A 12,281-nucleotide genomic window follows, 5' to 3' on the forward strand; every position below is an offset into this window, starting at 1 on the left:
CAAATTGAAATGTGATAATGAAGCGTGTTTGAGAAAAAGAGTGCTTAAGTTTTACCATGTTATCTGTTATTTGATCAATCTTTTGTTTTCACTATTCATGTCTTATTGTTATGGTTGGTTAGAAGTGTTTGATTTCAAAATGTTTAATTTTGTGACAAGTTCGAATTTTTAAATGCCAAACAAATATTACGACTTAGATTCAAACTAAGCTAAGATTAAAGGAAGATAGAGAATTGTTATATATTGTTAATTGTTAATGCTGTTATTGTTATAAAAAATTGCATAATAATTTATCACTTTTGATCAAACATTCAGTTAAAAGGATTTATGACATGGATTAATAAAACAGATTTGGTATTCTTATTTTATATTACATTATAGAGTGAAGGATATTTAAATATCATCAGATGTTTCAAGAAACCTAAATATATGGTAAAACAAAAAGAAAGACATTGGAATATTTGAGATATAACAATGGGTTCAGCTTGTGTGACTGAATATCTTCGGATCTACCAAAAATATTAAATATATGGTTAAACAAAAAGAAAGACATTGGAATATTTGAGACGTTACAATGGGTTCAGCTTGTGTTACTGGAACTAAGGTGGAGAAAGTTTCAATTCCGGCAGTTAATGCGGAGAGGGCTCCCCATCCACTACAGTTGACAAAGAAAGTGTGCCGATTCTGCTACATGCGATATGACCAATGTAAATGTATTGATCAGTGTGTGTCATATACTCCCCTCGGAAGTAAATCCGTCGAGGATTTGAAGTTTGTTTAGAAAGAAAACATATTGGGTAATTTAACCGTAAATGTGTCGACCAGAATGTGTCATATACAACTCCAAATAGTAAATCTGTGGAGGATTTGAAGTAAATCTGTGGAGGATTTGAAGTAAATCTGTGGAGGATTTGAATTTGTTTAGAAAGAAAAAAGTATTTAAAAAAAAAAACAGTCTTCTGATAATTGTAATTGTATGGACCAGTGTATTTCATATATATGCCCCTCAGGAATAAATTTGTTTGTTGCCCCTTGGGAGTAAATTGGTTCGTTGCCCCTTGGGAGTAGATCAGTTTGTTAACTAGAAGGCACAAAAATATTGAGGAGATTTTCTACACTCAATAGAAAAGAAAATTAATACTGATGTAAAAGAACGAGGCAGTTATTTGACATTACTTGAGAAATGTGACAAGCGTAGGAAGAAAGAATTTTCCTGAGGAGAATTTGCATTCAAAATATATTTGTTTACTGCATACCATTACTTTCAAGACGTTTTTTTGTCAAATTGACAAAATAAAACGTAATTCTGGAAATGGGAGCTGGAAATTCCTGTGGATCGTCGAAGGATGTAGAAGAACAAAAACTGGATTCCACAAGAAAACACTTGCAAATAGAAAACCTTATTCTGTGTTCGCTTTGTCTTGAACGGTACAAGGATCCAAGAATGCTAAGTTGCCAGCATACGTTTTGTTTTAACTGCATCAAAGAACACATCAGAACCGCTGAACAAAATCACATACCTCAAGTTTCATGTCCGCAGTGTAAAGTCCCAGTATTAACCACACAAACGCTGATAAATTCCCCACCAGAGAAATGGGAAAGACTTCTACCAAGGAACATCACAATAGAAAAAATTCTCGACAATTTGCCAACTGATGAAGAATATTGTGATGTGCATGCTGATAAATTGTACGAATATTTCTGTGAAGCAGACATGAAACTGTGCTGCAGTAGCTGTATTTTGGAGGAACACAAAAATTGTAAAAAAGTTACTCCGATTCTGGAATTTACCGATGATAATACAAGATTTAGCGGAGTATGTAAAAAGCTACTTGCAGAGCTCAAAAAGGCTGTTGGACATACACATACAATGCTAAACCAGTTGAGGAATAATGTACGAAAACTTGAAAAGGACAAGGAGTCAGTTTTCAAACAATTGGAGGAATTTCGAGCCAGCATTATGAACCATATTGAGAATAATGAGAAAGCAATTAAGGAAGAAATAACTGATATTCTGAACAACAAGTATGATGAAATTGAAGTTGTTGAAGACTTGGATGAGAAATTTAAGGAGTATGAAGAAAAATTGAGTGATCAGTCAAATTTTGAAGCTGTGCAAAAACTCCGAGCGCTGACAATTGTTGACCATTTCAGTAAGGAAGATTTTGAAGACCTGCAAACAGCTCAAACAAAGATTAAAACTGTAACTGTTGAGTTTGTTCTTGACAGTATTAAAATGGGCATTGCCAAGAAACAGCTTACTAGTTCTGTGGGACACTTCCTTGTTTATGATAGGCCTGTATATTAATATTTGCAGAACATTTCTAAGGAATTTATATAAAAAAATTCACAATAATTGATCAAAAAGTTATTATTCATTGTCATGGTTGTCCTTCCTTCTGCAGTTTACACTGTTACCAAATTGTATGCTGTTTTGTTTTTCAATAAAATATTCCCTTTCCTTCAAAGATATCCCTTTTTCTCCTATACCATATGCAATTTTGTTAAAGTGACACTCTTATTCAAAATCAATACATATATACTAGGAATGGCAACGAGTACCCGAGTACTCGAGTACTCGATCGAACGTCCGAGTACTCGAGTACCAAATCACTACTCGAGTACTCGAAAAAAAAAACATTTATAAAAATCACCAAAAACACGATTTACAGACAAAATCTCAGATCTGGTTAGTTGCCAAGAGGACAATTTACGGTCCCTCTAATCCCCGCTGTGTACACAATTGACCTCAATCAATTAGTTGACAGTTGTTGTGATAGTTGCAAACTGTCAACAACGGACCTCTATTTCAAATTAGCACTGATGTCAATTAGCGAAGTTTTGATAGCGGTACTTTCAACTACACAATTTATTGTATACCAATTAGAGACCTTTCACCAAACAATGGAGGCTAACGAGCGAAAGAGTATCGACCATACGAAAATTGATTTCTTAATGGGTGTATTTTAACTATTTTTGCAATGATTATCACAATTGATTGGTTGATATTTTAAATCAAGAATTATGACTATTAATGAGGAAAACAACAATTATAAAGTACGAAAAACTATCATTTTTAAAAATAATAATTGTAGAGTAAACAACTGAACTTCGTATTGAATTTCGTTCACTATTTTTATGTATGCTATTAATTTTCGTTCATTGTAATTCTGAATGTTGTTCATTTCTGCAGTGCATACTTGTATAAAATGAAACGAAAAAGACAAATTAAAAACCTGAAACAACATTTGTTTTCTTTTCATATCATTTTTTGTTAAAATATGTAATGAAAGTTTACTTTAAAGGTGAAAATGACCAATAATACGACCAACGCACAATATACAACGATACAGTACATGTATACACAATCTTGTCTGCGAACACATATTCAATTTTTCCGAGTACCCGAGTACTCGATCGAACGATCGTCCGAGTACTCCAGTATTAATTTAACTACTCGATGCCATCCCTAATATATACACATGTATAACATGTATAACAAACATAAATGTTGAGTGATAAACCTTTAACTACTTACTAAGTAATGCATTTAGGGAGGATATGAATTACTGAAAACAAGATTGAAAACTTGTATTTAATAGCTGAAAACATAAAAATATTAAATGATTGGTGAATGGAAAAAGATTTACTGTGATCTACTATAGTCTCATAACGTAGAAATACCGTCTTTTATGCACATATTTTTTTTTTTCATCCTTTTTGGAATATTAAAACAAAAGTTTTAAATGTGGAAAATCTTACGTAGGAATAAGAGTGCATCTTTAAAAAAACCCTCGTAATCATGAATTATTTATGAGGCAGTTTCATTGGTTTCTCAATGAAACCTCTCTCCAGAAATCTGACTCTCAAATATGCACATACACTTATACTTATGTTTTTCCATAGAAAATATATTCTGTTAAAAGCTCAAATTGATCTTGGTCTTATTGATCTATACAAATTTTAATCTAGCCACTTAGACCACTTGCATGTGGAGACAACTGACAGTACAGATTTATTGAAGAGTATTTCATTATAAGAAGAGTTGTCTCCCCTGTCGCATGCATATTCATATAAACAACATTTCGTCAGTCAATTTTCCCCCAGTTGTTTATGAAGTGTAACATAAGAAACGAAAGTACCGAGGTTGCCAACTTAAGTTAAATAAGTGGATATTAACAAGGGGCAGCTGATGCAGCCACTTCTCTTTGAAGGAAAGGAATAGATTTGATATGTATTCAAACTCAATAGTAATTATAGCACTGTTTATGAAGTTGAGAAAATACTCAAGAAATAAGCAACAGCTTTGTTCAAGAAAATAAATAAAAGCCTAAATGAGAAAATAGATCTTGTGTTATCTGACTCCCATTTGATATTTTTTGCCAGCGATATAAACAATTACACCTGAATAAAAGAATGTACCCCCCATTTGTTGCAGCAGTAACTTGAATAAAATCTCAACATGATAACCCTTTGACAGAATATCTAGGAAGCAGTCTAATTATTTGATAATTGCAGAATTAATCACCGAATGTTGTTTTTTTATCCTCTTTTCTCAGAAGAAATAATCAGGTTGCACTCATGGTGGCTCTTCCAAGATTGTGTCATAAATATCTAATCAAGAAATAAAATATCAAATAAAGAAAAAAACAAAATGGAAAGAATATATCTTCTTCAGAATTGTTCAAAATTTAACAACTTTGATTTATTTGCATTTGATAATCACATGGGACTAATTACAGCGCTTCTCATGATTTCTGGGCAGGAAATGCTAGCACATTTAAGAAATAAAATATTCATTATAAAAAGTACCAGGATAGAAAATTTTCCAAAACTTTTCATCTTTGATTGTTTTATTGCATATTAATTACCCTGGGACTAATAACAGAGAACTTGTATACTATCAGAGCAGGAAAAGCTAGCTCGATTCTGAAATGAAAGAGAATTAAAGGATCATCGAACTGGCAGAATTATTTTTTTGCTCAAACTTGGCAAAGTGCCTCAGAATAATGTAAGCTCTTCATTAATTGTTATTTTTCATGAATGAAACACTAGACTAGCAGACTTTACCATTAGCCACACTTTTAGAAGAACATTTGGATGGTTTATCATTTATAACAATAAAAATGATACTTCATTATACTCCCAGTTGTCAGAGATAATGACCACGTTTCATCCCAAACCAAAAGTACTTCATTTAATTACAGTTTTAGCTGGTTTACACATTTTCTACAGCATTACAACTATTAGCAATTAACTAGCAATTAGTTGAAACTTAACATATTTATGTCTGAGATGATCTGGCAGATTCCCCATGGTAAATATAATAAATATTCAAAATAGCTGAAAATAATTGGTTTGTTTACTGTTTTAATAGTAAAGGGATGCATGCTGTTATTTTTTACAGACAGCAGTAATTGATATGATAATACGATAAGCGAGCGTGTAACTGATTATGATTGTGCTGGTGGTGGTGGTGAATGTGATGGTGCTTTTGCTGGTGGTGACGATGATGATGATGATGATGATGATGATGATGATGATGATGATGATGATGATGATGATGATGATGATGACGACAATGACGATGGATTATGATGATGATGATGATGATGATAATGATGGGCGATGATGATAATGATGATGTTGATGATAATGATGATACCAAGTGAACGCTGTTAGAAACAAATTTTATTAAAGATGACATGGTGAAGAGTTGACTACTTTTGCAAAAATTATATGCAAGCTTCCCCCCCCCCCCGCCCCCCCCCCCCCCCCCCCCCCCCCCCCCCGTAAGCGTTATCTTCCACTGATTATCCAGTCATTTATCCTTGTCCCAGACAGCATTCTATCTCTGCCCAGATATAAAGGAGTTAACGGACATCTTTAGCACAATGGATGCACTTCATTTACTTTTCTCTCAGCCTTGGAGAACTGCAAACGAGCAGTTATGGCTGTCAAGATGGCAAATGAATTGATTGATATAAACACTAACGGAATGGATGTGGCTTTTATCCAATCCAGCATACATTTAAGTTTTGGTCATTTCTGGCAGTCTAAATTGAATGGAAGAAAATAATAATGTCAGCCTGATATTTAGGTGGCAATGCAGTCTTATTCTGCTGTAGATGAAGTAGTCCATTTTCGGACATCTTAAAAGCAGAGAAAAAAATAGCTGAACATTGTTAATCTTCTGTTGAACCTTGCTCTTTAAGTACAATTGTATTTAATATGTCCTTTACAAATAAATCTTACATCTTACAATAGCATTTTCGCAGTCTGAGGGTATTTTGGCCATAGATGTAATTTGCAGAAATGACAAAACACGTATGAATCGGTCAAGGAAGACCAATGTAAAAACTTTTCTAATTTCCATAACATATTTCCTTGCAAATAACCTAGACAAAAAACACTTGCATAGACAAATTAATGGACAAATATTATCATTGACAGGCCTTTCAATAGGTAGACAAGAGAATAAGAAGTTAATCAATGGCTGCAGTCATTGCCATTATGATTTATAAGGATGGCTGACTTCCTCCCGAAAATCCTGGATGTTGCTAAAACACTCTGGGTCTGAGCAAAAATCTGTGTCTGGACATTAGGGGACAATATGTTCCTATTTGGGTAGAAGATGCAATTTAAGGTTGTAGGCCAATGGCCTACACACTTTATTACGGCAAATCAAAATTAGGTATCATCAGGTCTACTTTTTGACATGACATGTTAAAAAAATAATGCGCCATTTTTAAAAAAGTTTTTATTAAATGAACTCTTTATTTTCGCCAATCGCCATGCATAATATATGAACATGTATTATTTCTTGCCAATGATCAAAGATCATTTTGATCTATTTCATTTATGTAATTATGTTGAATGTGTGAACTGAAATAAATTTCTGTTCTGTTCTGTTCTGTTCTATTTAAATATGTTTTTAAGATTGCAATATTAATGTAAATTTGAAAGCAAGTCAAAGAATCTTAAATAAATCTTGGTAAGGAACCAAGGGAAATAGATAATTAAGATAATTACGCAGAAAATTAAATTGTTGACTAAAAGACTCTTCCTTAATTTACCTGCTGTTTTTAGTCAATATCAGATTTCATTTATTTAATTTTACACTATCAATACACTTGCGAGATGAAAACAATGTTCATATATCCTAGAATAGATTTAATATCAGTGACTGTTATGAAACTAGCTAATTGTATTAAAAATTCATCAATTAACATGACATATTCTTTTAAAGTCATGCCTTTTTGGTTAAAGTTTGGGGCCACTCAAAATCAATTTAGATTCAAATGTTATTGCCTATGAACAGAATTGTAAAAAAGATAGTAAAATCACACTTATCGCCTATCGCTTTCAATGCTTTCATTATGACAATCCTGTCATAATCTCTTTGATAATATGCCTTGAAGGCTAATCTTCCCATTGTGTGGTCCATTACTGTCTTCCATATTGTTGACTAGAATTTAATGTTGCTTGATTTGCAGAAATAATTTACAGAGAAATGCAGCTGGCTTTAGAATTCAATTTATTAAATGAGGAAGTTAGCTTGCCTTTTGAAATTCAATAACTTTTTTATCTTTATAGATTATGTTTTTAGCCTCTATAGAAATTGTATTAACATTGTATTCTCCCAAAGCAAAGCAATTAAGAAAACTGCCTTGCTATTAATCAGAATTGAATTTTATTAAGACTATTTGACTGGTGATGAAAAGAAGGTTAGTATACTCACACAGCAGCATTGTTGCTGTGATTTTGATATGTATTGTTATCTTCCTGACCAGGGCCAGGTATTCACTTATGTCTGAAGTCTGAATTTGAGACCCAGACTCAGAAAAGCTAGAACTAATTTTGATGTTTGAATGCTACAATAGGGGCAAAGATCATTATAAAAATAGCGTATGTTTTTCAAATATTCTGTTCTACAGTCAGGTACACACCTTTTGTCAAAATAGTTATAAATATTTTGAAACATTTAAAATTTCAGTTTTCTCAGACACAAGGCATGGGTAAATATGGCCCCAGAAGTTTGCTAGTATTTTAGTAAACTAGAATTTGAAAGAAGTTATTGCAAGTAGACTTACAGTGTGGTTTGAAAAAGCTCCTTTCTGCCATAAGAATTGTATCAAGCCCTGCTTATAATTGTAAAGTCAAGATTTTGAGCAAGCTCTGCAAACATTTACTCCTGCCTGTTTTTGTGATAGCCTTGGATGGTGTCCTTTTGCAAAAAAAATAAATGGCTATAACAATATTCATAAACTGTTCCAAAATATCTATATGAAACTTGGTACACATGTTGGCAGAGGCAATGGGTTCATTTGTAGCAAGGCCCATAACTTCGTTTTTATTAATTGTTTAGTTATGCCTCTTGTTGGCAGTGGAACATTATTAATGAGAGTTGGCAATTGCTTCAAGTGCTTGACAAACACAAGCAATTCCTTTGCAAGGTTAGTAGGTTTGCAGAGTTCCATTTCGGCTAGTGCATAAAGATAATACAGACTATAATTAATAACACATTTCATATCTGCATTATAGATATTCATAAGATACAAAGAGATGTAGATGGCGGAACTGATCATTTGTCTTCATGATATTTAAGAAGAGACGAGTCAGGAAAATATTAATGATGGTCTTGAAAGCCAGTCTCAAGATGGCTGCTCATGCACTCATATATTTTTCAGATGAATGGGCTTCTTAGCCCCCATTTTAAGGATCAATAAGGTCAGATGTAAATCATTTGTCATTTCAATTTGGTCTTTCTGTAGTCTTATTATATAGAGGATAATAGTTTGTTTCAATTGCAAGATTGCAATTTATTTCGCCAAGTGAGCATCGAAACTATATATTTCATGAAAGGCACAGGAGTGAAATTGTAACTAAATATGGTGTTCACAAGGGTATTTTTTTTGCAATCTTACACTGATTTTTATTAGATATGACAGGAAATGATTCTTTTTTTTTTCTTAAAGAAAAGCAAGCCAAATTATTTGTGAATGCATCATCATTTTGAAATGACCTTGTCCAAACCGGTTCACCGCTTATATTATACATATATCTAAATTGGAACTAAGGGTAAGATAAAATTTCGTCACAATGAAAAATATCAAATTGATATTTTCACTGTTTGAAACAGTGGATTATGTTTTTGAATTTATTGATAAATCTTCATAATCCACAGAAAATCAGAAATAAAAATATTTTTTAAATATAACAGTATAATAGGGTTATTAGTACTGCGTTCTGATCCAGAAGGTTGTATTTGACTCGAGTGGATTTTTACAGATTTGGATTTGAATTTGGATTGAAATCAAAATCTGCAAAAATCAATGAGAGTCGAACATGACATTCCAGATCAAAATGCAGTACTAATAACACTTTTATTATATACATCACTTAAAAGCCACATGTTTTCATAATAAATGTCATTTTAATGACACACTTTTTTGTTTTATGACGTCATTTTAACATCACATAACTTCGATACATGTTATGACGTGACGTCACAAGAGTGGAATATTGCACATATTTTGCGATATGAATTGCATATGGATTTATAATAAATAATTATGTATATGAAATATCAGTTGAAAATATAACTGCATTGCTCAGTATTTGCTTCTGAGACATTTGCAAGAGTTACTCATCTTTTATAACAGAAGGATAAAGATACCGACTCCATATCATCACGGACCTATAAGTTTATTGGTCCATGATATTATGATTCATTGGGAAATAAACAAATTAAAGATTTCTGTGGAAGATGATATATACACCAGCCAGGCTTTAAAACTAATAAATTTGAGCCAGAGCTTTTAAACTAATAAATTTAAGCTGTGGTTTCCACAAAATTCAATCATATCAGATTTGTTTAAATTATTTGATGAATATACCAGCAGGTGTATATTTAAGAAATGTCTGATCTTCCTCAATTGTCTAAACAATTGGAAATTGTCTGTGTTTAGTTGAAACAAAAAAATGTCAATCAGTCTATTTTTGTTTACTTTTACATGTTTGGCTTTCCAGCCATTAAAGAGGTTTCTAATCAATTGCATTCCATTCCTAATCACCAATTATATTAATTGTTTCTGGTTTGAATTGGCTTGTTTATTCATACCAATAGTTGTGTACAGTAAAGTACAATAAAGTCTCAGCAATTAAACAGTTTAATATTATTTTCTGGATAAAATACATGAAATATTTTAGATTCTTTTCTTGATATTATACAGACAATATTCAGCTACAGAATTACTGGCAATTCATTTTAAATTTATAAAGAAGTGGAACACTGCCCCATTTTTAGCTCTACTGGCCAAAGGCCAGAAGAGCTTATGCGATGGTAAAGTGTACGTAGTATGTGCATCCGTGCGTCCGTGCGGTCGTGCGTCTGTAAACAATTGCTTGTGAACACGATACAGTCTTCAGTTTTGATTGTATCTCGATGAAACTTGTACAGTATATAGATATCCATTAGAGCTCGGTTCCTTTCGAAAACCAGCCAGATCCGTCCATAAATGCCTAGATTATAGGCCATGAAAGTTCGTGCGGTCGTGCGTCTGTTCACAATTGCTTGTGAACACGATACAGTCTTCAATTTTGATTGTATCTCGATGAAACCTTTACAGTATATAGATATCCATTAGAGCTCGGTTCCTTTCGAAAACCAGCCAGATCCATCCATAAATGCCTAGATTATAGGCCATGAAAGTTTTAAAGAAATGCTTTCTATTTTAAGCCAGGTCTGCATGAGCGAATTCTATTTTTAGCCAAGTTTACATGTACATGTAAATTCAAGTCTAGAGTTAAGGGAGACAATTTGCAAGTCTAGGATTTTGAGACAATTTGCTTTTTATGCCCCCACAAAGTGGCGGCATATAGGGTTGCCCTTGTCCGTACGTACGTCTGTCTGTCTGTCTGTCTGTACGTACGTACGTCCCGAAGATTGTTTCCGATCTAATTCTTGAAAACTGTTTGTCCAATCCTCACCAAACTTTAAACACATGTTTGTGACCATAATATCTTGATCAAGTTCGATAGTCATGGAAATCGCTTTAGTCATTTAGGAGTTACGGCCCTTTTTTGCCAAAAATACTTCAAAAATATATGTTTCCAATCTAATTCTTGAAAAGTATGTGTCCAATCCTCACCAAACTTTACATACATGATTGTGACCATAATATCTTGATCAAGTTCGATAGCCATGGAAATCGCTTTTGTCATTTAGGAGTTACAGCCCTTTATTTGCAAAAAAAGACTTGAAAAATACGTCCCGAAGATTGTTTCCGATCTAATTCTTGAAAACTGTTTGTCCAATCCTCACCAAACTTTTAACACATGTTTGTGACCATAATATCTTGATCAAGTTCGATAGCCATGGAAATCGCTTTAATCATTTATCCTGAATAATCATTATGGCTTATTTTCTGTGACAAAAAATCGAAGTGGGGGCATCCGTGTCCTATGGACACATTTCTAGTTGCTTCTGCAGCTGATTTTGTGAATTACTCTGCCTTGTTCTTGTTGAAAGCCCAAAGGCCAATTTTTAGCTTCAAGTTCTGTAGTTTGCACATTCATCTTAACAAAATTAGTTGCGAATGTTTAAGTTATGCACCTGGTGTCATTACTGGCCACACCCAGGGTTCACAGGTTTGGTAAACATAAATCTGGAAAGGTTTGAAAATCATTTTGTGTGTTCATGCATCCATCTCAGCATAATTGATTGTGAATGTTTGTTCAAATTGATCAATGTTGTCCTAGGATGCCCTTGACTTTGACCTTTTGACCAACTTTTTTTAACTTTTAAAACTACAGAAATTTTTACTATGAGTACAGTTTTGAAAGCATTTTTTTTTTTTTTTGTCAGATGACTTTTACTTGGCACATATTAAAATAGTTCATGCAACTAATCTGCTAACAATACTTTCTGGGCTCAGATGTTGAACGTGCTACGTTTTCAGGTAACCCGAACACAAAAGATAAAGTATATGTCTGTTGCCTTTTGCCCATACATACATGCTCTGGATTGATATGACCACAAAAGCCATGCCAGTAGAGCATAGGCCCTTTTGGGCCTCTTGTTTTTAAACTCTTGATGTATTATTCAGATGATTTAAATCATTGGCAGGTCATAATTCATTTGTGCAGATAATGACAGAAACAACAGCTGATAAGCCCAGCCTCTTCATTTTTCCCAAGAGCCTGTGGTGATATGTGCTATTTGCAATAAATTATAAAAGGCAGTCTTATTTACTCAAATAATTGTCTTTATAAATCAC

The 12,281-nt window shown here is 33.1% G+C and overlaps 3 protein-coding genes across 6 annotated transcripts in view; 2 read left to right on the forward strand and 1 right to left on the reverse strand.

The window, feature by feature from the left end:
• Window positions 1–12,281, forward strand: part of LOC128231333 (protein MTO1 homolog, mitochondrial-like) — a 119,896-nt gene that overhangs the window by 43,143 nt on the left and 64,472 nt on the right. The window lies entirely within an intron of this gene.
• The window catches only part of LOC128231334 (histamine H2 receptor-like), a 41,647-nt gene that overhangs the window by 2,902 nt on the left and 26,464 nt on the right, over window positions 1–12,281 (reverse strand). Inside the window, exon 1 of one of the 2 annotated variants that reach the window (XM_052944005.1) lies at window positions 1,521–1,647. The exons of the other annotated variant lie outside the window; for it this stretch is intronic. The gene's annotated coding sequence lies outside the window, so the exon portion shown is untranslated. Of the gene's footprint in view, window positions 1–1,520; window positions 1,648–12,281 lie in introns of those variants that run through there. 2 annotated transcript variants of the gene reach the window in all.
• LOC128231336 (tripartite motif-containing protein 65-like) lies at window positions 165–4,323 on the forward strand. Its single transcript, XM_052944006.1, has one exon. It carries the CDS (start codon window positions 1,313–1,315, stop codon window positions 2,306–2,308), a length of 996 nt encoding a protein of 331 aa, XP_052799966.1. The 5' UTR covers window positions 165–1,312; the 3' UTR covers window positions 2,309–4,323.

This window comes from Mya arenaria, chromosome 4 (genome assembly GCF_026914265.1).
Source record: "Mya arenaria isolate MELC-2E11 chromosome 4, ASM2691426v1".
Taxonomy (NCBI): Eukaryota; Metazoa; Mollusca; class Bivalvia; order Myida; family Myidae; genus Mya; species Mya arenaria.

Excerpts from the sequence above, each read along its gene's own strand:
- LOC128231336 (XM_052944006.1), top strand. The coding sequence starts at position 1,313 with ATGGGAGCTGGAAATTCCTGTGGATCGTCGAAGGATGTAGAAGAACAA.